The sequence below is a fragment of the Eubalaena glacialis genome, chromosome 10 (assembly GCF_028564815.1).
Source record: "Eubalaena glacialis isolate mEubGla1 chromosome 10, mEubGla1.1.hap2.+ XY, whole genome shotgun sequence".
Lineage (NCBI taxonomy): Eukaryota > Metazoa > Chordata > Mammalia > Artiodactyla > Balaenidae > Eubalaena > Eubalaena glacialis.
Genome location: NC_083725.1, coordinates 70,357,836 through 70,382,785, shown reverse-complemented (window position 1 = coordinate 70,382,785; position 24,950 = coordinate 70,357,836). Strand labels below are relative to the sequence as shown.

The 24,950-nt window shown below is 53.9% G+C and overlaps 1 protein-coding gene across 2 annotated transcripts in view; it reads right to left on the bottom strand.

Moving 5' to 3' along the window:
- Window positions 1-11,997: 11,997 nt before the first annotated feature.
- Window positions 11,998-24,950, bottom strand: part of PDE2A (phosphodiesterase 2A) — a 65,051-nt gene continuing 52,098 nt past the window's right edge. For both annotated transcript variants that reach the window (XM_061201299.1, XM_061201301.1), the window contains 20 exons: window positions 24,609-24,677; window positions 24,226-24,356; window positions 21,466-21,577; window positions 20,947-20,986; window positions 20,743-20,806; window positions 20,226-20,298; window positions 19,900-20,077; window positions 19,565-19,677; window positions 18,812-18,889; window positions 17,814-17,936; window positions 17,290-17,360; window positions 16,887-17,009; window positions 16,473-16,560; window positions 16,196-16,243; window positions 15,075-15,149; window positions 14,806-14,905; window positions 14,436-14,548; window positions 14,009-14,047; window positions 13,766-13,872; window positions 11,998-13,422 (listed from right to left, as the gene is read on the bottom strand). In XM_061201299.1, the coding sequence (XP_061057282.1) occupies window positions 13,212-13,422; window positions 13,766-13,872; window positions 14,009-14,047; window positions 14,436-14,548; window positions 14,806-14,905; window positions 15,075-15,149; window positions 16,196-16,243; window positions 16,473-16,560; window positions 16,887-17,009; window positions 17,290-17,360; window positions 17,814-17,936; window positions 18,812-18,889; window positions 19,565-19,677; window positions 19,900-20,077; window positions 20,226-20,298; window positions 20,743-20,806; window positions 20,947-20,986; window positions 21,466-21,577; window positions 24,226-24,356; window positions 24,609-24,677 (1,956 nt within the window). In that variant the 3' untranslated portion in view covers window positions 11,998-13,211. The remainder of the gene's footprint in view (window positions 13,423-13,765; window positions 13,873-14,008; window positions 14,048-14,435; window positions 14,549-14,805; window positions 14,906-15,074; window positions 15,150-16,195; window positions 16,244-16,472; window positions 16,561-16,886; window positions 17,010-17,289; window positions 17,361-17,813; window positions 17,937-18,811; window positions 18,890-19,564; window positions 19,678-19,899; window positions 20,078-20,225; window positions 20,299-20,742; window positions 20,807-20,946; window positions 20,987-21,465; window positions 21,578-24,225; window positions 24,357-24,608; window positions 24,678-24,950) is intronic.

Below are 24,950 nucleotides of genomic sequence, written 5' to 3'. Positions count from 1 at the left end.
TGTCATTTAATTCCTCTGTGGTCACAGGATGGCTACAGCAACTCCAAGCATAGCATATAGAAACAAAGACATCCAGCAAAGAGGGCGTGTCCTCCCACATATGCCTTTACCATTTATTCTTAGCAAAGAGAAAGTTTTCCAGATGCCCCATCTCTCTCCCTCCCTCTCTCCCTCTCTCCCTCTCTCTCACACACACACACACACAGACACCTGTAGAAGTCTCCTGCTCAGGTCTCAGTGGCTAAGCAGGGTGACCAACCAACCCAGTCTGCCCAGGACTGACGTGTTTCCTGGGAATCAGCACTACTAGTACTAAAACCAGGACATTCCTGGGCAACGTGAATGAGTTCATAACTGGGTAGGAATGGACCCTATGACTGCCTAAATCAGTCATTGGATAGGGGAGTGGACTTACCATGATTGGTTTAGACTAATCAGGATTTACACCCTGAGACAAGAGAGGGAGCCAGCTTTCCTGAATGTAGAATGATGAACACTCAAACAAAACCTACTTCCTTACAGTGAGGAAGAGGGGAAAGGCTGTTGGGGAGACAATCAGCAGGGCTGCCTTTTCTCTGAAATGAGATACAGCAATAATTCTCTCCTCATGATGCTGTGGTAAGGATTAGATATTGAACAGAATGACACATGACAGTGCCTTACATAGAGAACCAATAATAGCATCTTTTTATTAAGCACTTACTGTGTGCCAAGCACTGTGCTAAAGGCATTACATGTGTTGTCACCATACCCATACAACATTCTAGGAGATAGGGATGTATTGATAAATACCATTTTACAGAGGTTCCTGAGACACAAAGAGTTTAAGTGACTTGCCTAAGGTCATACAACTAGAAAGCTGTAGAGCCGGGCCTCAAAGCCAAGTCCGTCTAATACCATGATGACCATCTTAATCTCTCTACCCCACCTCCTCGAAGAGTTGTGCACCAAATGTTAATTCCCTTCCCTTTAATCTCCAGCACCTGGCACAGGGCCCAGCATACAGCAAGCACTTTTTTTTTGATTGATTGATTGACTGATTGATTGATTTTTGGCTGAGCTTGGTCTTTGTTGCTGTGTGCGGGCTTTCTCTAGTTGTGGCGAGCAGGGGCTACTCTTCGTTGTGGTGCGCAGGCTTCTCATTGTGGTGGCTTCTCTTGATGCGGAGCACAGGCTCTAGGCGCGTGGGCTTCAGTAGTTGTAGCACGCGGGCTTCAGTAGCTGTGGCTCGTGGACTCTAGAGCGCAGGCTCAGTAGTTGTGGCGCATGGGCTTTTTTGCTCCACAGCATGTGGGATCTTCCCGGACCAGGGCTCAAACCCGTGTCCCCTGCATTGGCAGGCGGATTCTTAACCACTGCGCCACCAGGGAAGCCCAGCAAGTGCTTATTAAATAACTTTTGAATGAGTAGATGGTAAAAGCTGACATCCCTCAACCATAGGGTTTACAAAGGACTTTTGCCTGAAGTTAGGATTTTCTCCTTCAAATCTGGTCCTCTTTCAGGGATCCTTCTCCCAGCAAATGGCACCACCATCTATCTGTTTGCACAGCCAGAAAAGCAGAGTAACCATCAACCCACCTCTCTCCCTCCCACACATCATATCCAACCCATCACCAAGGCTGTCTCTCAAATCTGTGCATTTCTTTCCATCTTCCGTGACCATGACCCGTGTTACTATCACATTCTCACCTGAACCACTGCAAGGGCTCCCTCACTGTTCTGTCCACAGCACTGAAGCCATCCTAAGGGCTCTTACCCGTGCTGCAGCCAGAGTGGGTGTCTCCGTTTCTGACCAGGTAGCCTGCCTACTGAAAACCCTTAATGTTAATTCCTTTGGGGATAAAGCCCAAACTCTCTAACACAGCCTGGCCTCTGCCTGCCTCCTGCGCCTTACACACGGTCCCCTCCTCCTCTCATACTCTCCCAGCCACGCCCTCCACTGACCTTGCTGAAGTCCCTTCTTCTTGCTGTGCTTCCTCCAGCCATGGGGGCTCTCCACACATGCTGTTCCCTCCCCTCTTTGCCTAGTTAACTCTTACCACCTGATGTCTTAGCCCAGCCTCCCTCCTTTTGTTAAGACTCCGCTAACCACCATGACCAGGTCAAATCCCCCTGTCAAAGGCTCTTGTAGCAACATCTACTTTTCCTTAATGGCCCAGTTGGCATTGTTACAGTTCTGCATTTGCTTGTGAGTTTGTTATGTTACCTACTCGGGTCCTTGGACTCTTTAATCAATAGAAATTGATAAGAAGCCAGATGAGGAATTCAAGCAAGGCTTTACTGGGACTCGTGCTGTGGCACAAGGGAATGAAAACAAGTAACAGGTGCCCTTGCTCGCTCCCGAGGAGGGGGGCTGGTTCCTTACATGGGGTGAGGGTAGGGGCGGATTAGTGGGTCAGGCCAGAGGGGTGGCTTAGGTGGTCTGCCCACCCCCTTGGTGGTGCTGTGTGCAGGAATCATGCGCAGTCCCTGCTTTTGCTCCTGGCACCTCCCAACTGGCAGTTGGTTTGTGGCCTTTTTGTAGCTTGTTGGTCCTAATTGCCTCAACTGCACATGCGTGTAGTTACTTTTAGTCTTTATGTTTTCTTTGTATTCTGTTGCTTGAAGGGAAGTTTATCCAGGTGCAAGCACTGCACTAAAGGGTCCCAGGCCCCAGCCTATCTCAGTTTGATTGTTTATCCCTCTACAAGCTTGTTGTCCGGTTTTGTTGATCTCTCTGCAGCCTTTCCAATGCCCAGCCAGGGACAGGACACAGTATGTTTTCAACAAATGTGTGTTTGTTTAATTAATTAACTAGTTGATTAATCAATAAATTAATGTTTCACCCAGGTTACTGTGAGCTCCCTCGGGGCAGGGACCTGCCTTAAATTTTCTGCACCAACACCACCCCCCAGCAGGCAGCACATGACTGGGCCTGGGGAAGTGTGTACTGACCGCTCTGAGTGATGGTGGCCACATGGTTGATGGGGATGAGAGTGTTTGTCAGAAACAACCTGGAAGGGAGTGAGGCAAGCAGGACAGGAAAGGGGAAAGAACTAAGGACAGATGTGGTCTGAGGGCACCCTAGCCTCAGCCTGGTGGGGAAGGAGGGTCTGGAGCATAAATCATGGATTGTATTGCAGAGCTGTCCCATTTTGAGGCAAGACGGCCAGGCTTTTGTGTGTTATGTCTCAGATGGTCTTCAGTGATTAGGTGTCCTGCCAGCTGGCCCCAAGACACCAAAGCTGGAAAATGATGGTCAGCTATGTCCCCTCCTCCCTCCAATCCATCTGTGCCCTGTGAGCTGAAGTACCCTGCCCCCTGCCTCACCCACTGTGTTGTTTCCTTGGGCTGCTGTAACAAAATACCGCAAACTGGGAGGCTTCGAACAAAAGAAATGTATTCTCTCAGGGCTCTGGAGGATAGAAGTCTGAAATCACAGGGTTGGCAGGACTCTCTGAAGGCTCTAGGGGAGGTTCTTCCTTGACCCTCTCCTAGCTTCTGTGGTTGCTGGCAATCCTTGGCATTGCTTGGCTATGGCAGCATCACTCCAATCTCTGCCTCTGTTTTCACATGGCCTTTTTCCTGTGTGTCTCTATGTCCAAATTTCCTTCTTCTCATAAGGACCTCAACTTAATGACATCTGCAAAGAAGACCCTATCTCCAAATAAGGTCATATTCACAGGTACCGAGGGATGGGATGGGACTTGAATATATCTTTTTTTTTAATACACAGATCCACTCTTTATTTATTTATTTATTTATTTATTTATTTATTTATGGCTGTGTTGGGTCCTCGTTTCTGTGCGAGGGCTTTCTCTAGTTGTGGCAAGTGGGGGCCACTCTTCATCGCGGTGCGCGGGCCTCTCGCCATCGCGGCCTCTCTTGCTGCAGAGCACAGGCTCCAGACGCGCAGGCTCAGTAATTGTGGCTCATGGGCCCAGCCGCTCCGCAGCATGTGGGATCCTCCCAGACCAGGGCTCGAACCCGTGTCCCCTGCATTGGCAGGCAGACTCTCAACCACTGCGCCACCAGGGAAGCCCCTGAATATATCTTTTTAAAAAATATTTATTTATTTATTTTTCTTTCTTTCTTTGGCTGCATTGGGTCTTAGTTGCGGCATGCGGGATCTTTGTTGAGGCACGTGGGATCTTTCTTTGTGGCAGCCGGGCATCTCTCTAGTTGTGGCGCACAGGCTCCAGAGCGCGTGGTCTCTGCACGTGGAGCGCTGCATTGGGTCTTAGTTTGCAGCACGCGGGCTTAGTTGCTCTGCAGCATGTGGGATCTTAGTTCCCCGATCAGGGATCGAACCTGTGTCCCCTGCATTGGGAGGCAGATTCTTTACCACTGGACCACCAGGGAAGTCCAGGGCCTTGAATATATCTTTTGGAGGACACAATTCAATACACTAACCCAGAATGCCACAGTTACCTCTTTCAAACTCTTTTGAACCTGCCCTTTCTGTATCTGAGACTGAAGCCTTCTTCCTGGGACCACTCCCCTGACCCCTCAGCTTTTGCCAAAAATGAAGTAATGCTCCTCATTCCCAGAAATGCACCCTGATAGAGCCCTGCAATTCCACAGCTGGCAGCTTTGACAGTGGCCAAAGGCTCTCCTGCCTTTTCTCATTTAATCCTCACAACAGCGTCAAGAAGATTTACCATTCTTCCCATTTTATAGATGAGGAAATTGAGACTCAGGGAAGGTAAGTGCCTCACACACAGTCTCACAGCAGGGAACAGGCAGAGCAGAGACTTGATCCAGGTCTGCCTGACGGCAGACACCACATCCTTCACCACCGCACTCTACCGCCTAGCTGCTTCCCTTGGTGGTACATCTGCCAGCCGCCAAGAGGGTCCAGGTAAACCCATCCAGCAACTTAGAAGAGTGTCATGAGAAAACTGCTAAGAGATAAGAGAGAACACAGAATTGGGGGCCTGGGTTTGGTTGTTAAGAGGACCTAGGGATAAGGAGTCACAGGTCACATGAAGAGATGAAAACAAGATGTAGTTTGGGATGACATTTCTTTAGGGAGGAATTTTCCATTGGTGATAGTTTTAAATTCATTTGATGATTGATATAATATAAATTCAGTTATTTTTCTCTGTCCTACTTTTATAGGCCTACTCCTGGTGAATATCCTTTCGCATCCTGGAGCCTGCCGGTGTTCTGGAAGCCAGTTTGTTTTGATTGATGTTCAGCGCTGGTCACGCAAGCCTGATTCCACTGTGAACATGATTTCCTCTGATGGGAGGCCTGACTTCGTCACGCAGGCATGGTTTTACTGAGAAGACTATTTTCTTCTGTTGAATGTGGTAACTCTTACATGTCTATGATCACTACTGAGATACCCCTCAGGATATGCAGGTCAGCCCCAGACCCCTCAGAGGATGCAGTCACTTCGGTTGGATTTATAATGCCTAACACTTCACTTAAGCAGTCAATAAATTTTCTGAGTGTCTACTCTGTTTTTGGCTCTGTGTTGGGTACTAGTCACTCCCCTCAGGGAGCTCACATTTTATTGGGGGAGATGGATAATCACAACTAATGAGATCAGTGCTTCAAGAGAACTGTCAGTTGAGGTTCTTGGTTGTCTACACCATAATCCATACAGGTTTAAACAGAAGGAGAAGAGAATCAGGCTCAGTGCTACACAGTTAAAGGTCAGGGCCAGAGCATCAGCCAAAACACCCATCCACACCAGGGGAATTTTCTGGTGGAAATATCACCAGCCTGCCATCTGTTGCTTGGCACCTATGTGAGGTGATGGCTATTAAAAACTCCTCCACGGATGCCCCTAGACCACCCAGACACCCCCATCACAGATGCCTTCCAGGTGATCTTATCTACCTGCATGCAGACATCAGTGCTCATAATTTCCTTCCACCTCCATGTCTTATCAGGAACACCTTGTGAATTCCCTGGCGGTCCAGTGGTTAGGACTCTGTGCTTTCACTGCCGAGGGCCCGGGTTCAATCCGTGTTCAGGGAACTAAGATCCCACAAGCCACACAGCATGGCCAAAAAAAAGGAGAAAGGAACACCTTCTATATGGAACCCAGGTTACACGTGCAACCCACGTGGAATGTGGGAAATGTTACTTTAGTTTTCCAGCTTCTATAACACAGGAAAGCAATCCAGAAGGGACTGGGCAACTGGATGTTTGTATCTGAAATTCAGAAAAGATATACAGACCAGTGAGCTGGGACAGATCACAGAGTGTTCGCCCAGGTGCAAAGATTGGTGAGAATGGTGACTCAGACCAGGTACAAGGGTGCTTCCACTTTGGTTCACCACTGAAACAGCAAATGAGCTGACAGAGATAGAGATAGAAGCGTGACGGTTGCTCCCTGATGCCTTCCTACCTCCACATACAGGTGCACTTGAAGCCTAATGGTCAAAGCAAAGAGTAAGAAACCTGCCAGGGCAGGGGAACCCTGGCTGCCTGCTGGCCCTTCTTTATTCTGTTGCGCTAGAACTCAGCACTCAGGGATCTACTTACTATCATGAAGGGAATTCCCTTAGATGGTAAATCCAGACTCCTATTCTGATATGTAGAAGTTCTAAACAATTAAATGCTGAACTGTTCTGCATTAAAATGTGTTGACTAAGAGGCAAAATTTAGGGAGACAGAGAGAAAGTAGTTTTTCCCTCTTATCAGCCACTTGACAAATGGTGGAAAGTCTTGATTCCAGGTAGGGATGTCTGGTCAGGGACAGATCCTCAGTTATAGATCAGGAGCTAAGGAGAGAGACCACCACTGGTGACCCTTCTCTCCTAAGGAGAGGTGTGAATTTGAACCCCAAGGATGAGAATCTAGTGGTTGATTAAAAATATTTTCCCCACCTCTGCATCATTATTTCTTTCTTGTTATCCCAGGATTTCAGTAAAATTTTGTAGAATGTTCTTAGCATGCATTGAATTATGAGAAATGACTTATCTACACTTGATGAAGATTGAATTGAGGAGAGGGAAAATCATCACAGATTCAAGACACATTATGATTCTAAAGCAGGCTAAATACAAAGAAAACCATATCTAAGCATATTGCAATAAAACTGCTGAAAACCACAAACAAAGACAAAATCTCAAAAGCAGCCAGAGAAAGAGATGCATTACTTTTGAAGGCACAATAAAAAGACTGATAGCTGACTTCTCATCAGAAACAATGAAAGTCAAAAAGAGAACAGAATGTTATCTTCAAAGTGCTACAAGAAAATACTTCCCTAACCTAGAATTCAATAGCTGCAAAAACATCCTTCAAGAATAAAGGAAAAACAAAGACATTTTCAAACTAACAAAAACCAGGGTAGTTCATCATCAGCAGACCTGCTATAAAAGGAATACTGAAAGAGTGTTCATAGATAAAAAGGAATGGTCCTAGATGGAAGCTAGAAGATATACATCAACAATAGAAGTAAAGATATTCATACAATGGAATACACAAAATATATACATATACAAGAATAGTCATGTAGTCATTGTTTCTAATAGCCAAAACATTAATATCCAAATGTCTGTCAACATTCCTACATGGTGTACTATATTGCAATGAAAGTTATAAAATAGACTTACACTCCCATCAAAGATGGAGTAATAAAGACCAAATTTACCCTCCTACTTGAAATAACAACAACAAAACTCGACAAAATGTATGAAATAAAGATTTTCAAGGCATTGGTTATCAGGCAATGTTTGGGATCTTAAGAGGCAGAGAACACATGTAAACCCTACCATTGCCCACACTGCCTGCAGAGAGTTTCCAGGCCACCACGCAGGCAGGATGAACCAGGTGAAGCCTGGAAGTCCCCCTGAGTTGAGGAGATGGAGCTGTGAGTCTGAAGAGGCTAGTTGGCTAGAGTTTACAGGGCAGAGTGCCAGAGATGAAAGAGCTGCAGAGAGAGAGAATTCTGGAGATTTTCAGAGGGTCTCCCTCATTGTTCAGCTGAGTTTTGACCAATGCATGCATTGGAGTCCTGACTCTGCCACTTTCTGTCAATCAACACGCTTGTTCTGAGCACCTACTATGTGCCAAACACTGAGGAGGGATGTGGGAAACCAGAGCTGAGGCAGATCTGTTCCTGCCCTTACCAGGCTCCCAGTCTAACGGAGGAGAGAAACCAAATGCACCCAGCAGGCACACACCACCTGAGGAGTCTAAGCTGAGAGCCAGAGGAATGGTTCAGGGCAGATGTGAAGAGAAAAGAGGGTCCACTGTTCCAGCCCACACCATCCCCTCCCCGACCCTGATCCCAGCACTGCGTGGATGTGGGGACATAGTGATGTGGGAGACATAGACCAGCTCCCCAGGTCTAGCCTGCAGTGTGAGTTCCAGGTGGGACCTGAGGAAGCAAAGACTGCCATCCCTGGGAAAGGGGGAGAACCTTGGGCCAGGAAGTGGGAGCTGGTGCCCATCCCTGCTCTGCCTCTAGATCTTTGTGCAGACTTTCCAGGTCTCAGTTTCCTCACCTGACCCTGGGGAGGCTAAGCTCCTTTTACTCTGAAGGAGGTTCCCACCAGCTGAGCTTCTGGGCCTCAGTTTCTCTTGACCACAAAGGGGACAATAATCCCTGTCCATCCTTGGGAGAGCCTCCCAATCAAGAGATCGTTCTTTTCCTCCAGCTACTGCCAAGAGGAGATGAAGAAGCCCCAGGAGTTTGTGCAGAAGTGAGGGGACAGGCAATGATTGACTGTCCAAGGCAACAAGGGTGAGGCAAGTGCTTTCTGCTGACCCAGCATCTCGCTTATATCTCTCCCCAACTCCCCCCACCCCACTGCACCCCAGACTATTTTTGTTAGTTCCTAGAATTCCATGCTTCCCGCTTCCCGCTCAGTCCTATGGTTTCTCCAGGGATGATTTAGGAATGGAGAGTGGCAGCCATCTTGTCAGGAAGTTGCAACACCTCCGTTCTCACATCTACCCTGCCAGTCTTCAGACTTGAGGGTGTACTTCACGTCCTGTACGGACCCATCCTATTATGCCCTCAGAGAACAAGCTGGCTGTGCCGTCTCTGAGCAGATTTCACTCACACAAACTCCCTGGAACATGGTGGCCTCCCAGCACACCCTCCTGTATCCTGAAGGCCTCGCCTTCCAGAGAACTCATCACCCCAGTGAGAGAGTGGACAGGAGTGAGGTTAGCCCCCATCACACCCCTCTCCCTCACATGCCCTTCTCAGACCTCCAGAGAGGTCAGGACAGCAAGGGTTGGGCGCCACCTGGTGGCCACGAGCTGCACTACAGGCCACCATCCTCTTCACCCCTTTTCTCGTGCCCCACCCTCCCTGGCAACTCAGGCACACAGAACTGATCCCAGACCCTTCTCTGGGGCCCCAGCCAACTTGCTCACCACCCCTACCCACCACAGTCCTGCGGAGGCAGATGGAGACCCTGCCCTCCTGAATCTCCTTCCTCTATCTCAGAGAAAGAGCCCTTGGAGAGGAGTCAGGCTCACACACCAACCTTGGCCGATTACTTAACCTCCTGAACCTCAAGCTTCTTGGCTACAGAATGAGATAATAGTATCTACGCCACAGAATCGTGAGGTTTCTGCCCTGCAAACCGGTTCATCTGTACCGGTTTGCAGGGCAGAAATAGAGACACAGATGTAAAGAACAAACGTATGGACACCAAGGGGGGAAAGTGGCGGGGGGCGGGGGGGGGGCGTGGTGGTGTGATGAATTGGGAGATTGGGATTGACATGTATACACTAATATGTATAAAAAGGATGACTAATAAGAACCTGCTGTATAAAAAAATTAATTAAATTAAAAAAAAAAGAATCGTGAGGTTTCGTGACGTTTCATGTAAAATGAAACCATTAAGTTGGGACAGCAGGGCAGCTACTAGAAGCCCTGGGGCCAAGCCTTGGGTTCTCTGACCTGGTGAGGGCTGCCCGTGGCTCTGCAGATGCGTGGCCCTCCTCCCATCTGTCTTCCCACCCCTCCTCCCGCCCCCTCCCCTGGCAGCCCCAAACAGCTGCCCCGCCCATCTTCCCAGGGAGCTCACCTCCAGCTAGAGGCTCCACCCAACACCTGGTGGCCGGTGAAGGTGGTGCTGAAAATCTGCCCAGGGCTGTTCATGAGCCGGTTCATTTTCCAGCTCATTTTCCAGGGCACTTGCCAGTCCGCCCTCCGCCCCCGCCCCCATCCAATTGGTCACAAATTCTGTCAGTCCAATGCGTCTTGAATTCCTCCTCCCTCGCCTCGCCCAGGGCACGGAGCATCGCCCTAGAATGATCCCTGCTCAACCTCTCCCGCCCAGTCCTTGCTCTGCTCTCCTGCTGGAGCTTCTAAAATGCTTGTCTGAGCCACTCCCCACTGAAAACCTTTCCCTGGCTCCCCACTGCCCACAAAATCAAGCCGAACTCCACAGCTTGGCATTCATGGCCCTCCCTGATCTGGCCTTAGCTTCCCCTCCAACTCTCCACTCCCTGTGTGCCAGCCACTGCACTCCCCTCCTCCGTGCATTTGTAGGAGCAGTTCCTTCTCCCAGGAGTGCCCAACCCCCTTTGCCCGCAGGAAAACGCCTGCTCATCTTCCAAACCTTGCTGTTCTTCTCAGGCCCCTGCCTGGGACCACAGGTATCATGGCCTGTGTCTCCTCCACCAGGCTGTTAGACCCTCCAGACCAGGGACAAGGATGAATTTAGCTCTGGGCCTCAGCATAGGGTCCCGAGTGCATGAGGAAATATTTGTGAGTTGTTCAATTTGGTGGCAAGGAGGGAGGGCCTCGAACGGGATTAAATGTCCTCAAGGGAGTGCTGGGCTGGAGACAGCAGATGCAAGGGAGGGGGAGTAAGGCCCAGGGGTGGGTACCCAGGTTGTGCTTCCACTTTGCCCAAAGGCTTTGCCAAAGGCTTGTGGAAGAGGACACACACACACACACACACATTCGGGGTTGGGGGTCACAGGTAGAGGAGCACCTATGTCAGCCCGCACCGACGCTGGCATCAGCTGGACACCATTAGAATAGTCCTCCCGTGTCAGCCTTGGGCCACGAACTCATTCATCCCCACCTGGGGGCCTACTGGTCAGCCTGGGTCCTGTGCTGTGAGAGGGCAGACAGACTGGGGGAGCCCAAAGCAGGGGCTGGGCTGGGGAGGGGCCTGGACCCCATGGCCCCAAGGGGAGGCTAGAGCTCTGGGACCATTCAGCCCAGAGGAGCAGATTCCAAAGCATGACAGACTGTGGGGCAGAAGAAGCAGACAGGCTCTGTGGTCCCAAAGGCACGGCTGGCACCCTGGGGCCATTGTGGGTGGTCTCAAGATGCTCCTGTCCATCTCCTCCCAGCCCTCCCTCTCCTAGGAAAAGACAGCCCAGTGCTCAGTCCCTTAACATGCCAACCTTTACTGATCTGGGAGAGATGAACAGGGATAGAAGATGGGAGGGGTATAGGCAGGTGGGGAGTGGGGTATGGAGACTGTGCCAGTCAGAGCCTCCTCATGGTCCCCAATCTGGGACCTGCCCCTCTCTGTCTGTGCAGAAGCAAACACTCTCACAGCCAGGAGAGCAGGGAACCCACCCCGCAGACACAACCCAGGGCTGTATCTGAGGTAGAGTCAGACTCAAGGGTACCCCTCTGGCTGGATTTACAGGGACACAGACAGGCATCCCCGTGGCTAGGAGGGGATTCAGAGGCCCAGGCCTTGGCTGTATGGGCACTCAAGACTAAGGAAGGCCAGCAGACAGAGGGTCTAGGAGAAGCACCAGGTCACCTCCTCTAGGCAGCCTCCTTGATTGCTTCAGCCCCTCAATTCTCCCTTTCCAGTCCACAATTGCTGCCCCATGCTCAGGCCTCTGTATCTGCCATCCACACCTAAGTCCCCACTATCTGTCACAGGACTGGTCCGGGGATACCCCAACAGGTCTAGGACTCCCCCAGAAGAGGGGCTAGGCAGCAGAGGTGGGAGCTCCAGTAGCCTGAGAGTTCTAAAAGGCATTTGCCTCCCGCAGGGCTGTTTCCCCACCCCCCCCTCCAACCCCACGTACAAAGTCTGCAAACAGCCCTGTGGGGGAGGGTTGGTAGAAAGAAATAGATTTATTCTCATGTACAAAGCGGTCAGCCCACGGGACCATATACAACAGTTGCACAGAGTCCTAGAAAAACGCATCTCTCTAAAGGCAGCTCAGAATAGGTAAGGCAGGTGGCCCCCTCCTCCCAGCCCACAACGCGTACTGAACAAAACAGAGAAAGGAGGAACCTGCGGCCGGGATGACCCCAGACGCCCGGCCCTATGGGGTCTCCCAAGCCCCGGGGCACAGGTGGATATGGCCTTGAAGAGGAGACAAGCCCTACCAGGGCTGAGGCCAGGTTCCCCTCTGGCTGCAGGAATGCAGGAGGGGCTCGGGCTAAGGGGGTACACTCAGGGGGCCACTGAGGGACTCAGTGTCGGCTCTCTGCCCCAGGGGGCCAGGGACACTCCATGGCCTCTCCTGGGACTCCACAGAGCTATGGGGACTTTGATCTAAAAGGAGTCTTAGAGAATGGATTGTCTCACCCTCCTGTTTCGTCCAGATAGGGGAAGGGACTTGCCCAGGGACAGCCAGGATGAAGCACTGCTGACCCATGCTGGGCCTGCCTCCCAGCCCAGGGATCCTTCCTGCCCACTGTTCTTATCCTGCTTTCTTCCTGAGCCCCCTCTCCCAGAGCACTGAGCTGCCCCCCTGGCAGCTTCCTTATGGGACCCCTTCATCTCCCCAGGTCCCAGTCTCCACTATAAGTACAGTGGCAGTCCTCAGGGCCACCTGTGGCCCCATGGCTATTTCTAGTCCTCCAGCCAAGCTGATGACTGTCTCTAAGACCAACACTCTGCCCACTCAGATGTCTCACCTTCTTGCATGAGGATCCTGGGGGGCAGGGGGTGTCCTCAGAGGAATAGGGCACAGATCTGGTGGGGCAGGAATGGGGCCCAGGAGAAACCATCCAGGCTGCCTCAGAGGAGTGGCCTGAGGGGGGCCACTTGCCAAGGTGTGGTCAGAGGTGCAGAGCAGGGCGCACTGCTCATTGTCATCCCTGTGCTCTCAGAGGACAAATAACAAAGTCTTGGTGAGGCTGGAAGTCTTCCATTATACAGACGAGAAAGCTGAGGCCGGGGAAGGTCAGCCTTGCCCGGGGTCACATGGGAAGTCCTGGTCTAGAATCCAGGACCCGTGGCTCTGGTCCCAGGGCATGTGGCCAGGCCAGTGGAGAGTTGTGGGAGGAGGCCTGGGTGAAGAGGAGTCCCAGGAGGGACTCACTCAGCATCAAGGCTGCAACAGCCATTGATGGGGGCCCCAGCACCATCCAAGTCAGGCACCTCGTACTCCTCGTCCAGGAAGTCCAGCGAGTTGTTGCTCGGGAGGCCGCGGATGGTGAACTTGTGCGACACTTTGGTCCAGTGCTCACGATTAGAGGCCACACGTTCATACAGCTCTGCTGCTTTGGGGAACAGGTCCTGCAGCAGCCTGGGGATGTGCGGGGGCAGGGTTAGAGGTCAGAAATTAGACTGTGAGCAGCAAGAAAGATTAGGGCTGGACCACAGGTAGAACTTCCACAAGTATGAGGCGTAGGACTGGAAGCACAAGGAGAACATGGCGGTCTCTTTCCATAAGGGACCAAGGATGAAGTGAAGGGCCCATTTAGGGGCAAAGCAGGAGAGGTTGTGCCCAGAGGCAGGGAGTGGATGAGCTGGAGCAGAGCCAGGCCAGCTCAGCACCTGTGTCTGCTGTGACGGCCACAGCCAGCCCCATCCCACCCACCCTGCCGTCCCTGGCTGGGGTCCCCAGCAGGCCCCACGAGCTCGCTCACTTGTAGATGGGCATTGCGATGTGCTCCATGAAGCTGATCTGCAGCTCAGGGATGTAGGCCTTCTCACGGTCCATCATCTCCATCGGCCTGTTGCCCATGGCCTTCTCCTGCAGGCATTAAGTCGTCAGGCCTGGCCCTCTCCTTCCTCCATAAGCACCCGGATCAGGCTAACCCAGCCCCTCCTGGGGCCCAGGCTAGGAACCCTCCCCCAACCTGGACACCCTGCGGTCACTCCCCACATACCAAGTCTCCTTGGGAGAAGAACTCTTTGTAGATCAGCTCCTGAAAGGTCAACACTCTCATTACCTCCTGTGAGTGGGATCCATCCACCCACGCTCCTCCACAGCCCATTCCCAAGGGGGCAAACTGAGGCACTGTGACCTCAGGACCTGCCCTCACCATCCCCGGGCTGGCAGGGGGATGGGCCCCAGATGGGGAGGAGTGGCTGGGTTCTGGCCCACCTTCCACCAGCCACTGATTTGCTATGAGTGACCGCCCAGTGAGTCCATGCCCCTCCCTGAATCTCCCCACCTGTCGTCCTGAGGTGGTCCAGGTTTCTGTCTCCCCCATAGGCTGAGCTCAGCACAGGGAGGGTGTTCAGGCTGCAGGAGCCACACAGAGCCAGGCAGGGAGTACAGCCTGCGCCTTCCCAGGCTGGGGCAGCACTTACCGCAATCTTCCTCGTGGTCTTCCAGCCCTTGGTCTGGTCAGAGAGGTCACAGGAGGTCATAAGGAGGCAGAGAAGGAGGCTGTGATGCTGCTTGTTGGTTCGGTCATAGCCCACTGTTGGGGAGAGAACGGGGTCAAGGAGAGGGCCCCAGCATCCTGGTACCCTCTCTCTGAGGGCAAGGCCCCAGGGCCCACCCCAAAGTGGTCCAGGGAATTCAGCACCCTGGATGGGAGCCAGGGATGTAGGGCTGGGTCTGCCTGGTGGATTGATGCCAGAGAAGGTGGATCTAAACCCCTGGGGATGCTCTCCAGGTGAATCCCCCTCTTGGTGGTCCTTCCCCAACCCTGAGGCCTGGGCTAAAAGCAGGCACCTTCGGCCATCTTTTGGAGATCCTTGAAGATGCGGAGGTGGTGGGCCAGGTCTGTGGCCAAGATGATGTCCCGCATCAGGTCCAGCATGCGCTGATAGTCCTGGGCCAGGGCCGGGGGTGGGGGAGGGTGTCAAGGCCTCTGGCCAGACACCCCACCCTCGCCCCCAGACCTCAGGAACCTCCACCCCTCGGCTTCACTCCTTCTCCCGCCTCAGGCCAGCTCCCAGCTCCCACTCTCTCACCCCCAACCCCACCCCCGGCCTCATCACCTTCCGGGAGAAGTGGTCAAAGATGTTGCAACCGTGGGTGTTGAGGATGGCGATGGCCTGAGCGAAGTGGTGCCTCTGGGGGGAGAGGAGTAATGGGGGTCCAGCTGGGGTGGGGGGCTTCCCTCCTCACTAACCCCAAGAGAGGGAGCAGGCCCGGACCAGCCCCGGCCCCCAAGGTGAGCTGAGCAGGCAGAACTGGGGAGTCGGTGGGGGGGGGGGCCCGTTCCCTTTCTGGGCTCTGTTTCAACCCTCTCTGTGACCCTGGGCAAGTCCCTGGCCACCTCTGAGCCTTGGATTCCTCAGCTGTCACATGGAAGGATACAACAAGGTAAGCTCTGAGGACCTCTCAAGCTGGAACGATTCTGAAATGATCCCTCGGAGTCCTGGACACTAATTCATGCAGCCAGCATTTGTGTGCTGACAAGGAAGGGCGGTAACGAGGCGAGGCGCAAGGCCCCTGTCTCCTGATGCTGAAGGGCTGTCACTCAGAGGAGGGGCAGGTAAGCCCAGGGCATGGAGGGCAGAAGCAGGGCTGCCACCAGGCCTCCCAGGAGGAAGCAAGCCCCTCGTCTCTGGGGGTGTGCAAGCGGGAGCAGCTCTGGATGGGGGCTGCGGGGGCCGCGGGGGCCGTGTGGGGCAAGGCGAGCTTGGAAGTTTGACTCCCACTCTGTGCCAAGCCCTGTGCCAGGTGCAGGGAACTCAGAGAGGTCCCCGATTCTGTCCCTGCCCCCAGGAGCTCCCATCGGGGGCGTGCAGACCCACATCAGTCTGAGGCAAAGCTGAGTATGATGGGAGTGAAGCCCGTGCCAGGCTGGGCGGGGAGGGGGTTTCACAGGGTGTCCCCAGACATGCAGAGAGAAACATGCTAAATGCAAGTCCTCCCTTGGCAAACCTGGGCTCAGGCGGAACCTGCTGCCTGATTCGTACCCCCAGCCACACCTGCACCCCTCCAAGCCCACCCGAGAACAAGAGCCAGACGTGCCCTGGGGGTGGCTGCAGCTCTCATAGCCTGTCTGAGGAGCAGGGCTTGGGAGGGGGAGGAGCTGGGCCACAGTCTAACTTTGTAAGTCACTGGCCTTAAGGGGCAGTGGGAATGGGGATATTGGGCAGAATGGTGGTACCTCCATGACAGAACCTTCTGAGCTGTAGAGCGCAGCCAGCACAGATTTCTGGAAAAGCCCGAGAAAACTCCATCACTCCTCACGTCCAGAGGCAAGTGCTGCCATAGTAGGCTCAGAATTGCCCTGCTCCTCCCGCCATCTCCCAAAGCCTGGGAGAGCCTCCTCCCATCTCTAAACTGGCTCCTGGTCTCACCAACTCCCGCCTCTCCTCAGGCTGGAGGGGGGAGACTCCCAGACACCTTGGGGAGGGTGCACTGTGACGAGGGCAGGGTCTCACCGAGGCCACCTGGAAGGAGTTGTTTGTGCCTCTGTGGTCCAGGTCGTGACACATGCAGGAAATAAACAAGGCAAAGATCTCCATGTCCCTGGTTGGGAGGAGACAGAGGACAAGGAGGTCAGCCACTGCTGCGTCCCCACACTTCCAAAGGAGGGCCAGCTGGATGAGATGTCCAGGATAAGGGGAATAGCTCAGTGGTTGAGTATTTGACTGCAGATGTCCAGGAACCACCTCGACAGGAGCTCAGGACACCTGGGTTCCCTTCTTGGAAAGGGGCCTTGTACCTTTCTAACTGGGCTGTTAAGAGGGTCCCGTGAGGCAGTGTGTGTAAAGCCTGCCACACAGGAGGTGCTGCCCTGTCCCAGGGAAGGGGACCCCACCAGCTACCAGATGGGGGGAAGTGCAGTCACTCACTCGAGGTAGTTGGCGAGCTCCAGGTTCTTGTAGAGCAGGTAGCAGAAGTGGGAGACAGAAAAGGCGTGCATCCAGTTGTGGTAGGGGGGATCCCGGTAGCCCTTCTTCACCATCAAACAGAACCTGGGGGAGGGGAGAGGGCAGCACAGGGGCCTCAGGCTCTCCTCCTCCAAGAAACCCTCCAGGCTCTGCCCTGCCCCATTCCTTTCCTATCCTCGTGGTCCCAGTGTCTGTGAATTGCTTCTCACTCACAGATCCTCCCCACCCTCACAAGAGTGGGCCTCCCCTAGTCATCCTCAGAGAGTCCTTCCCAGAGTGCGGGGGGCAATGGATGTGAGAGTAGAGTTAGGAGGGAGGCAGAGACGGGGCTGCCTGCACGGAGGGGAGGGCTGGGGACACACACCGGGCCAGCGTCGGGCAGTCAATTTTGTAGTTATTGATGAAATTCATGTCCTGCAGCATGCTGAGGATGGCCTGGAGAGAGTGGAAGGGAGGGATCAGAGGGATCGTCAGTTTCAAGATGGGCCGCCCCGCCCCCAGCCTTGGCCCTTCTTGGAGCCTCCAAAACTTTGGAGTCTTGGAACTTTAGATCTAAACTAGAGAACTATAAAATGGTAGAGCCAAGCATTCTCAGAGCCATGAACTTAGAAATATGACATCTAAGAACTCTTGGAACCAAGTTCACACAAAATCTTAGAAAAACAGGGAGGGAGGTGCCAATCCTGAGGCCATCGCTGGTTCCAGCCCAGCCCCTGGCCCCTGGGCAGGCCCTGCGGCCCATGCTGGCAGACCACATGCCCCCTCCATCTCTGAGGAGACTCCATAGCCTTCTTTGATGACTCTGTCTTGCCAGGAAGTTCCTATGCACACCTAACTTCAATCTCCAGCTGTACACTCTCCACATTCAAGTGGGACAGGCCAGCTCACCATGGAGGTGTCATCCTCGGGCAGAGAGCGAGGAGTGTAGGTGAAACAGGCAAAACTGGAGTCAATGGCAGCCACAGGCTGGATCCCATCATGGAGAAGTTTGGTGTATTCATCATCAGAGACCTAGAGGGAACCAGCCGGGGTATTAGAAGACGGCCTCCACCCAATCCAATGTCTTCAACCTCAAATTCCCACAGTGGCAGGGACCTCCCACTCAGAATGCACCCCAGTTGGGCCATCCACTCCGTGGGTTATCACTGGGCAGGAGAACACCACCCTCCCCTCACCATCCTGCAGCCCACCTACTATGCCTCCTTTCCTATGACCACCCTCATCTGTAACAGCCTATCCTCGTCAAAGACAGAGAACACCTCTTCATGACAGCATGGGTAGCCTTTCATAGACAATAAATTAAAGATTCCTTCTTTTGGGAGGACCATCCCAGAGTCTAACCTCAATCCTTCCTGCTATAGCTTTGACCGTAGCCACAAAGTCTGTGAGACTTTGGTTTAGACACAGATGAGAGGAATGTTCAAATGAACAATGACCACCACATACTTTGAATTAAAGTCTGGGACAGCTTTTCTAACACAAGGTCTGGGAATGGGACTGCCCAGGACTGCATGACCACTGTATTTAAGGGATCTGTCAGAAGGGCTCTGGGTGGGCTTCCCAGCCTTCAGTAATTCCCAGGATGGGAATCATCCCTGGACATTGGGAACACCTGGCTGAACCAATTCTTCCCTGGGCTAAGTCCTGCTGCCAGCCTTGGGGCTGAACCAGAAACTGCTTTGAAGGCAGGCTACCCCGAAGGAGAGCGGCAGAGCAAAAGGCAAGGCATTGCTCTGGGTCTATCTTCTTATATTCAAGAGAGGATGATCAGAAAGCCCAGCCTGTCTTGGGCGCCTGAGGATTTGGGGAGGCGGGGGAGGAACAGGTGGGCTACAGGGGACCCTGGGGCCCTGACAAGGAAGGCAGGAGCTCCGTGCAGGGCTCACCTTCATGTGGTACATCATCATCTCGTTGGCTAGGTGGCTGCGATACTGGGCCTCATTCACTTTCTTGTATAGGAGGGACTGGGGGGAGAGAGGGAAAGATGGGGCTCAGGCAAGGTGGCTGTGAAATCTCAGAATGTCCAGGACTGGGACAAAGGGATCAGATAGAACCCCTGCTCCCTTCCTGTCCCATGCTGGGCCCAGTCTGAGCCTTCAAGCTCCAGCCCAGAGTAGGGAGCCCCCTCCAACTTTCATCCAGACCTCCCCTTGCTCCTCCTTCCCAGTGCCTCTTAGAACTTGAGCTGGCACTTTGCACACTCTCCTGAGCTTGCCCCAGGCTTCAGTGATGGAACCTGAGGCCCACAACAGAGAGACAGAAGCAAGGAAGGGGGGACAGCGCTGGGGGCCTAGGGGTTGGATTCCTGGGCCAGAGCTCTCAGCTCTGGACAATGAGACCCAACATATCCCAAAAAAAATAACCAGGAGCTTGGGTTGAGGTTGCTTCCAGAGAACGGAGGGAAATAATACAGATCTCCCATAGTCCTGGGAGGCTAACTGTACAGGACAGGAAGTAGTATCTCCGATTTTCTGATGGGAAACTGAGGCCAGAGGTGACCAGTAGGTACTGAAGATTGCACAGCAACCCAGCAGCAGGGCTCTGAGCCCCAGGGCAGGGCACGGACCCGTCTGGACAGAGCAAGGAGAGCCAATGTGGAGAGGAGAACAGAGGGTCCTGCACGCCCCTGTCCTCCTCACATGTGCAATGCTGATGCCACAGTAGATGGAGAAGGCTGTCGCCAGATCCTCGTCAAACTTGCTGAACCATGGTCCGTTGATCTTATTTACCAGCTCGGCCACACCGATGACCTCTGGGGACCAAAGAGGGGCTAGGATGAACCAGTGGATGTGTCCGACGGAGATCTACCCTCCCAGGGTGTCCTCAAGGGACGTCACATATTTGGGAAACCCCATCCCTTCGGCTTAGGGACGCTAGGGTGGTGGAGAAGGTTTGTGGAACTTCCGCTCGGCTCCGCCCCATCCTGCTCAGGCCCCGCCCCACCCCTCCTCCCGGAGCCGCCAGGACCACGCACCCTGGTTCTCATTCTTGATGGGAAAGCAGAGAATGTTGCGTGTCCGGAAGCCGGTGCTGTCGTCCACACCGCGGTAGAAAAGTGGGTGTGCATACGCGTCCGGGATGTTCAGAATCTGGCCCGTGGTCGCCACGTGGCCCGCGATGCCCTGGTCGGCCGGGATGCGGATCTCATAGCTCTGCCGGGCCAGGGATGGCGTAGAGAGGAAGTTGGTGGCCGGTCGCAGAGCGGACCATCAACCATCAGGCCTGCTCCCCAGCGCCCACTGCGTACTCCCGGCCCCCAGGATCACAGCCACACCCTCCCTCCTCAAGGCCCTGCCTCACCTCATCATCCACCACGCCCCCATCGAACACCTTGGCCACCAGCTCGTTCTGATCCAGCAGGAACACAGAGCATCTGTGGAGAGATGGCTTTGGTCCACAGGGCCCTGACAACCCTCTCCCGCCACCCCTCTCCCGCCACCCCTCAAATCTCACGACTAGAGGCAAAGCCTGGATTTTGAGGCCTGGAGGGAGTGACCCGTGGTGAGAGACTCTCCTCAGGGCTGGCTGACTCCAGACATTAGTCCAGATCGATGATTTTTTTTTTTTGGTGGCGCCTACTCTGTGCCAGGCACTGTGTTAGGAGCTGAGGACCCATGGCCAGCAAAGTAAGCCCCACCCCTGCTGTCACTTGATGTTACAGTCTAGTGAGAGACACAGGCATGAAATAAAGAATCACACAAAACGTGATGGGGTCCCACAAGAAGACAATGGAGGGGAAAAAAAGAGGGGAGGAAAGAAGAGGTCACTACTGAGGCCCAAGGCCTCTCTCGCCCCACCCCGGGGTGGATTCACTCACATCTCAGCATTGCTGAGGTTTCTGGCCTCTGTGATGATCTCCTGGAGCAGCACAGAGACGTCATCTGTGGGAGCAAGAAGCATGGGGGACAGTGGTGAGACCAGGCTGGAGTGCTGAGGCCAAGCCCGCCCACCTCCCCTCCTCAAAATGCCACCCCCCCACTCCCACCCCACAGCCAGGCATGAAGGAGGGCAGTGCACTCACCCAGGTGAGTGAAGAGGTTCTTTGCCACTTGGAGAAGAGCCTGGAATGGAGAAAATGGAGATCACAGGGAATCAGGTTGCAGGGGGTCACCCTCTCCAGCCCCCTGCCTCCATCAGCTCCAGGGTCTTCTCATTCCTCCCCTAGGGCTCTCTGGACAGACTAGAGACTGGCAGAGTCTAATTATATCATTTGGCTACTAAGTGAAGGAGTGGGAAGAATAGCCCCAGTGAGGGTGCATAGACATCCTGAGTTTCAGGTGCGCATGCACCTCCAGCTCTCGCCACCCAGATGTTGCTGTGGGCCCAATCTGAACACTAGAGGGCGATCGCATACAGTGCCTGCAGCCAGAGGTGCCGTCTTGAAGAGCTACTGTCCTCCCTCTTTAAGAGGCCGCCAGAGCATAGGTAGTCTCCCTGCCACCAGCCCCCAAAGACATGGGCTTTTCCCTTGTGGCTGACTCTGTGGAGCTGAGAGCTGGGCGACTTGGTCCCCGAGAGAGGCGCAAGGCAGGCCACTCACCTGGCACTCACACTTGAGCTTCTGCTCCTTCTGGAAGGCCAGGGTGCTGGTGAGGACCGTGCTGGTGTAGTGGAAGCAGTGCTGGATCACACGCTCATCCTGGTCTGTGAATCTGGCAGGGTGGGGTGGCGGGGGTCACCGGAGAGGGACAGACCACGGACTGCTCGCCCCATTCTGCCTTACTTCCGTTCCTCCAGGAAGCCCACTTGGAAATCCACCAGCAAACTCACTCTCCTCTGCTGGGGCTGCTCACCGCACAGGCGGCTTGGGCCAGCTTCCCCCTCAGACTGGGGGCTCCTGAGGGGGGCAGTTCTAATCCTCCTCTGACCAAAATGTGTTTTCCTCCTCAGACTATTGCTTCTCAAAGCCAGAGCCATGTCTCCCTCCTCTGACTTCAGATTTACCCAGACTGAGGCTGAGTCTCCTCCCTCAGACTGGGGCTGGGTGTTCTGCTCTTCTCCAGGGGCCCCTCCAGCCTCAGGGAGGGGCGGTGGCACTGCCCTGTCTTTTCCAGCTCCTGTCACTGTCCTACCCTCCTCCCTGGACTTTGCAGGCCCCGATTTGGTGCCTCCACAAGTCCTATGGTGCTGTGGGCAGGGCAGTGCCCATCAGATTCATGGAGTTGGCTCACAACGGACAAGATCAGCCCAAAATCCTGAGGAGGTCATTCAATGGGGTCACCAAATGATTCGTCACCAGGGAGCTTGGTGGGACTGGATGGACCAAGCTGGAGGTGGGACCTGGGCTGGGGACGTGGGTAAGCCCCTCCAGATGGGGATCATGGGGAGATGGAGCATTCCTCAGAGATTCTGACCATTTCTCAGCCCCCAGATTTCCCTGCCTAGTCCCTTCCCTATTTGAGGGCTGCCTTCAGTGCTCCTCTCTGCCGGGGTATCCTCCACTCGTGCTTGCCGTCCAGTGATTCGGATCTAGACCCCAATCCCCACCACCCTGTGTCTGTCTGCCCACCTTCCTTCCCATGGCATTTGAGCCCTCTCCATCTAGTCCCACCCACCTCTCTCCCCTCTTCTATGGGCGTCTCTCAGCTTCAGCCACAGTAAGATCCTCATCATTCTGAGAAAACCTCAGACTCTTTCACACCTTCATGTTTTTTCCCACACTGTTCGCTCTGCCTAGAATACCTTTGCCACCCTCCTCCCTCTACACCCTAAAAATAAACATCAAGTCTTGAAGGCAGAGACCATGACTGTATCATCCCCTGTCTAATACAGAGCCTGGTACAGGGGAGATATTTGAAAAGTGTTTGCTAAATGTCGTAACTGTACGTCTGCCCCTGCCACCCGCCCCATCGCACTCCCAGCTAAAGGGATTCTGGAGTCCCTGTTCTCTGGGTTCCAGGCAGCTTCTCTGCAGTGTCTGCTCTGAGCTGAGCGCCACCTTGGCTCATGCAGTTGTTCAGCACTCACTCCCTGAAATATGTGGAACCCAGAGATGGCCTTGCCCCTGCCCTGGGCCTCAGGGCTGTCACCAAGTCCCCATCTCGTTTCCATTCTGATACCACCTCTCCTCCAGGTCCAGGGCCACCTCAGTATCCAAGCCTACAGCCAGCAGCCAGAGGTCACAAACCCTGCTGGACCCTCCCCTCTGGGAGCATAGGGCCAGACACAGTAGGTACTCAATGTGTGTTTATTGAATAGCACAAATGCTCCCACCACTAGGATGGGACAAATGACACAGATCCTGTATCCCCCCTGCCTCAGCAGGTTCTGCCTTGTCCCTGTCTTTATTTTCCCAGGCCCATCCAACTGCCAATAGGGCTCCATGCTGGCAGGTCCTGCTACTCAGATCTCTGACTCCCAGATCTCTGCCCCACCCCTGCAGGCCCCATCCTTGGGCTTCTGACACTCTCTAGTCCCAACATCTCCAGTCTCCACTTCCTGCAGGAGGTCCAAGCCCTCAGACCCAGCCTGCTTGCTTGGGCCCCAGGCACCAAGCATCTTGACAGCATCTCTCTGCATCCTGGAATCAGAATGCAACCCCTCACCTGCCTACTACGCCCTACTGCTAGGCCTGCTGGACCAAGTGTGGCAACATTCACATCCTAAAGCTGCACCCAGGACAGACATGGCTGATCAATCACAGCACTGTTTCTCACTAAACTAATACAATGCTTCAGGCAGCTGCTACCAATTAATGAGTTGGTGTAGGACATGAAATCTATGATACCACTTCTAGGCCTCAAATCTGACCTCAGTTCTTGAGATATGGACTAAGCCTGTTTACCTGACTGTGTGTCCTGCCTACCCCTCTGTTTCACACGATTCTTACAGCTGCCCTATCAATGCCTCTAAAGACCCTCAGCTTAGCCCAGCCCCCATGCCTATTCCCTTGAGCCATTGTCCACTGGGTCGGTGATTCTCTGCGGGTCCCAGAGAGTTCACCCATCCTAGAGCTCATCGCTCCTCCATCAGGCAGTTCCCAGCAGAAATGCCAAAACAAAGGATGGCAAGTGGGGGAAAGGCCAGTACCAAAAAGTGGATAATCCAAACTGCAGGAAGTGGGCAAAGAGAAGGGGAACTCGCCTGGACCGCAACATGATTTTACAAAGTCAAAATGGAGCAGCGGCAAGGGTCTATCGCTCCCATAATCTCACAGTCTCTTGCACAGACAAACCATTCAACCTACCACTGCTGGAATAGTACTCCCTGCCCAGTATCCTTCCCGCACTGTTACCCTAGTCGAGCCCTGCCCGGCCTCTCAGCTCCGTCTCCTGATCCACATCACTCCACCCAGACTCACAAGTCTCCTCTGAGCTTGTTGAAGGCGCAGGCCAAGGCCACCACCTGGTCAGTGGCCCGGCTGATGACAGGGACACAGAGCATGGCCTGCACCTCGAAGCCCAACATGCTTTGCAGCTGTTGCACATCCTCCTGCAAAGGGGAGGCAAGGGGGAGGCAAGTCAGGGCAGGGAAGGAGGGAATATGCTTCCTTGCCCCCGCCCTCCACCACACTCTGCAACAGGAGGGGCTGAAGGGCTCATGCAGGGTGGGAAATGCTGACATGGGGTGGGGTCTTGTCTCCCCCCATTCCTAGGCTGCCCTGGCCCAGAGACTCTGGCCCTGGGGACTGGGCAGTGGGCTCTCCCCTTGGCTCCCCGCCAGTCCAGCCAGGCCATGGCTTACAGAGGTGAGATCTTTCAGCTGGATAGACTTCTTGTCTTCCACCACCTGGCCCAGTTGTCCCATCGTCAACTGGGGGAGTGAGGAGAGCCAGTCAGGGCCCAGCTCTTCCCAAGATCAGGCGATGTCAGACCTCTTCCCCCCCAAGTCTGGAAGTTTCAACTACCTCTTCAGTCAGTCCAAACCGTGGATGGAGTCAACACTGAGGAGTGAGGGTGGGGTGAGGGTGGGGGAGTAGGCTCTTGGCCAGAATCTCCTATGGAGGACTTGAGGGTCTTCCCTAACTAGGAGAGAGGAAAGCAGAATCCAAGGATTCTCACTGATCTTAACAGATTCTAAGAGAGC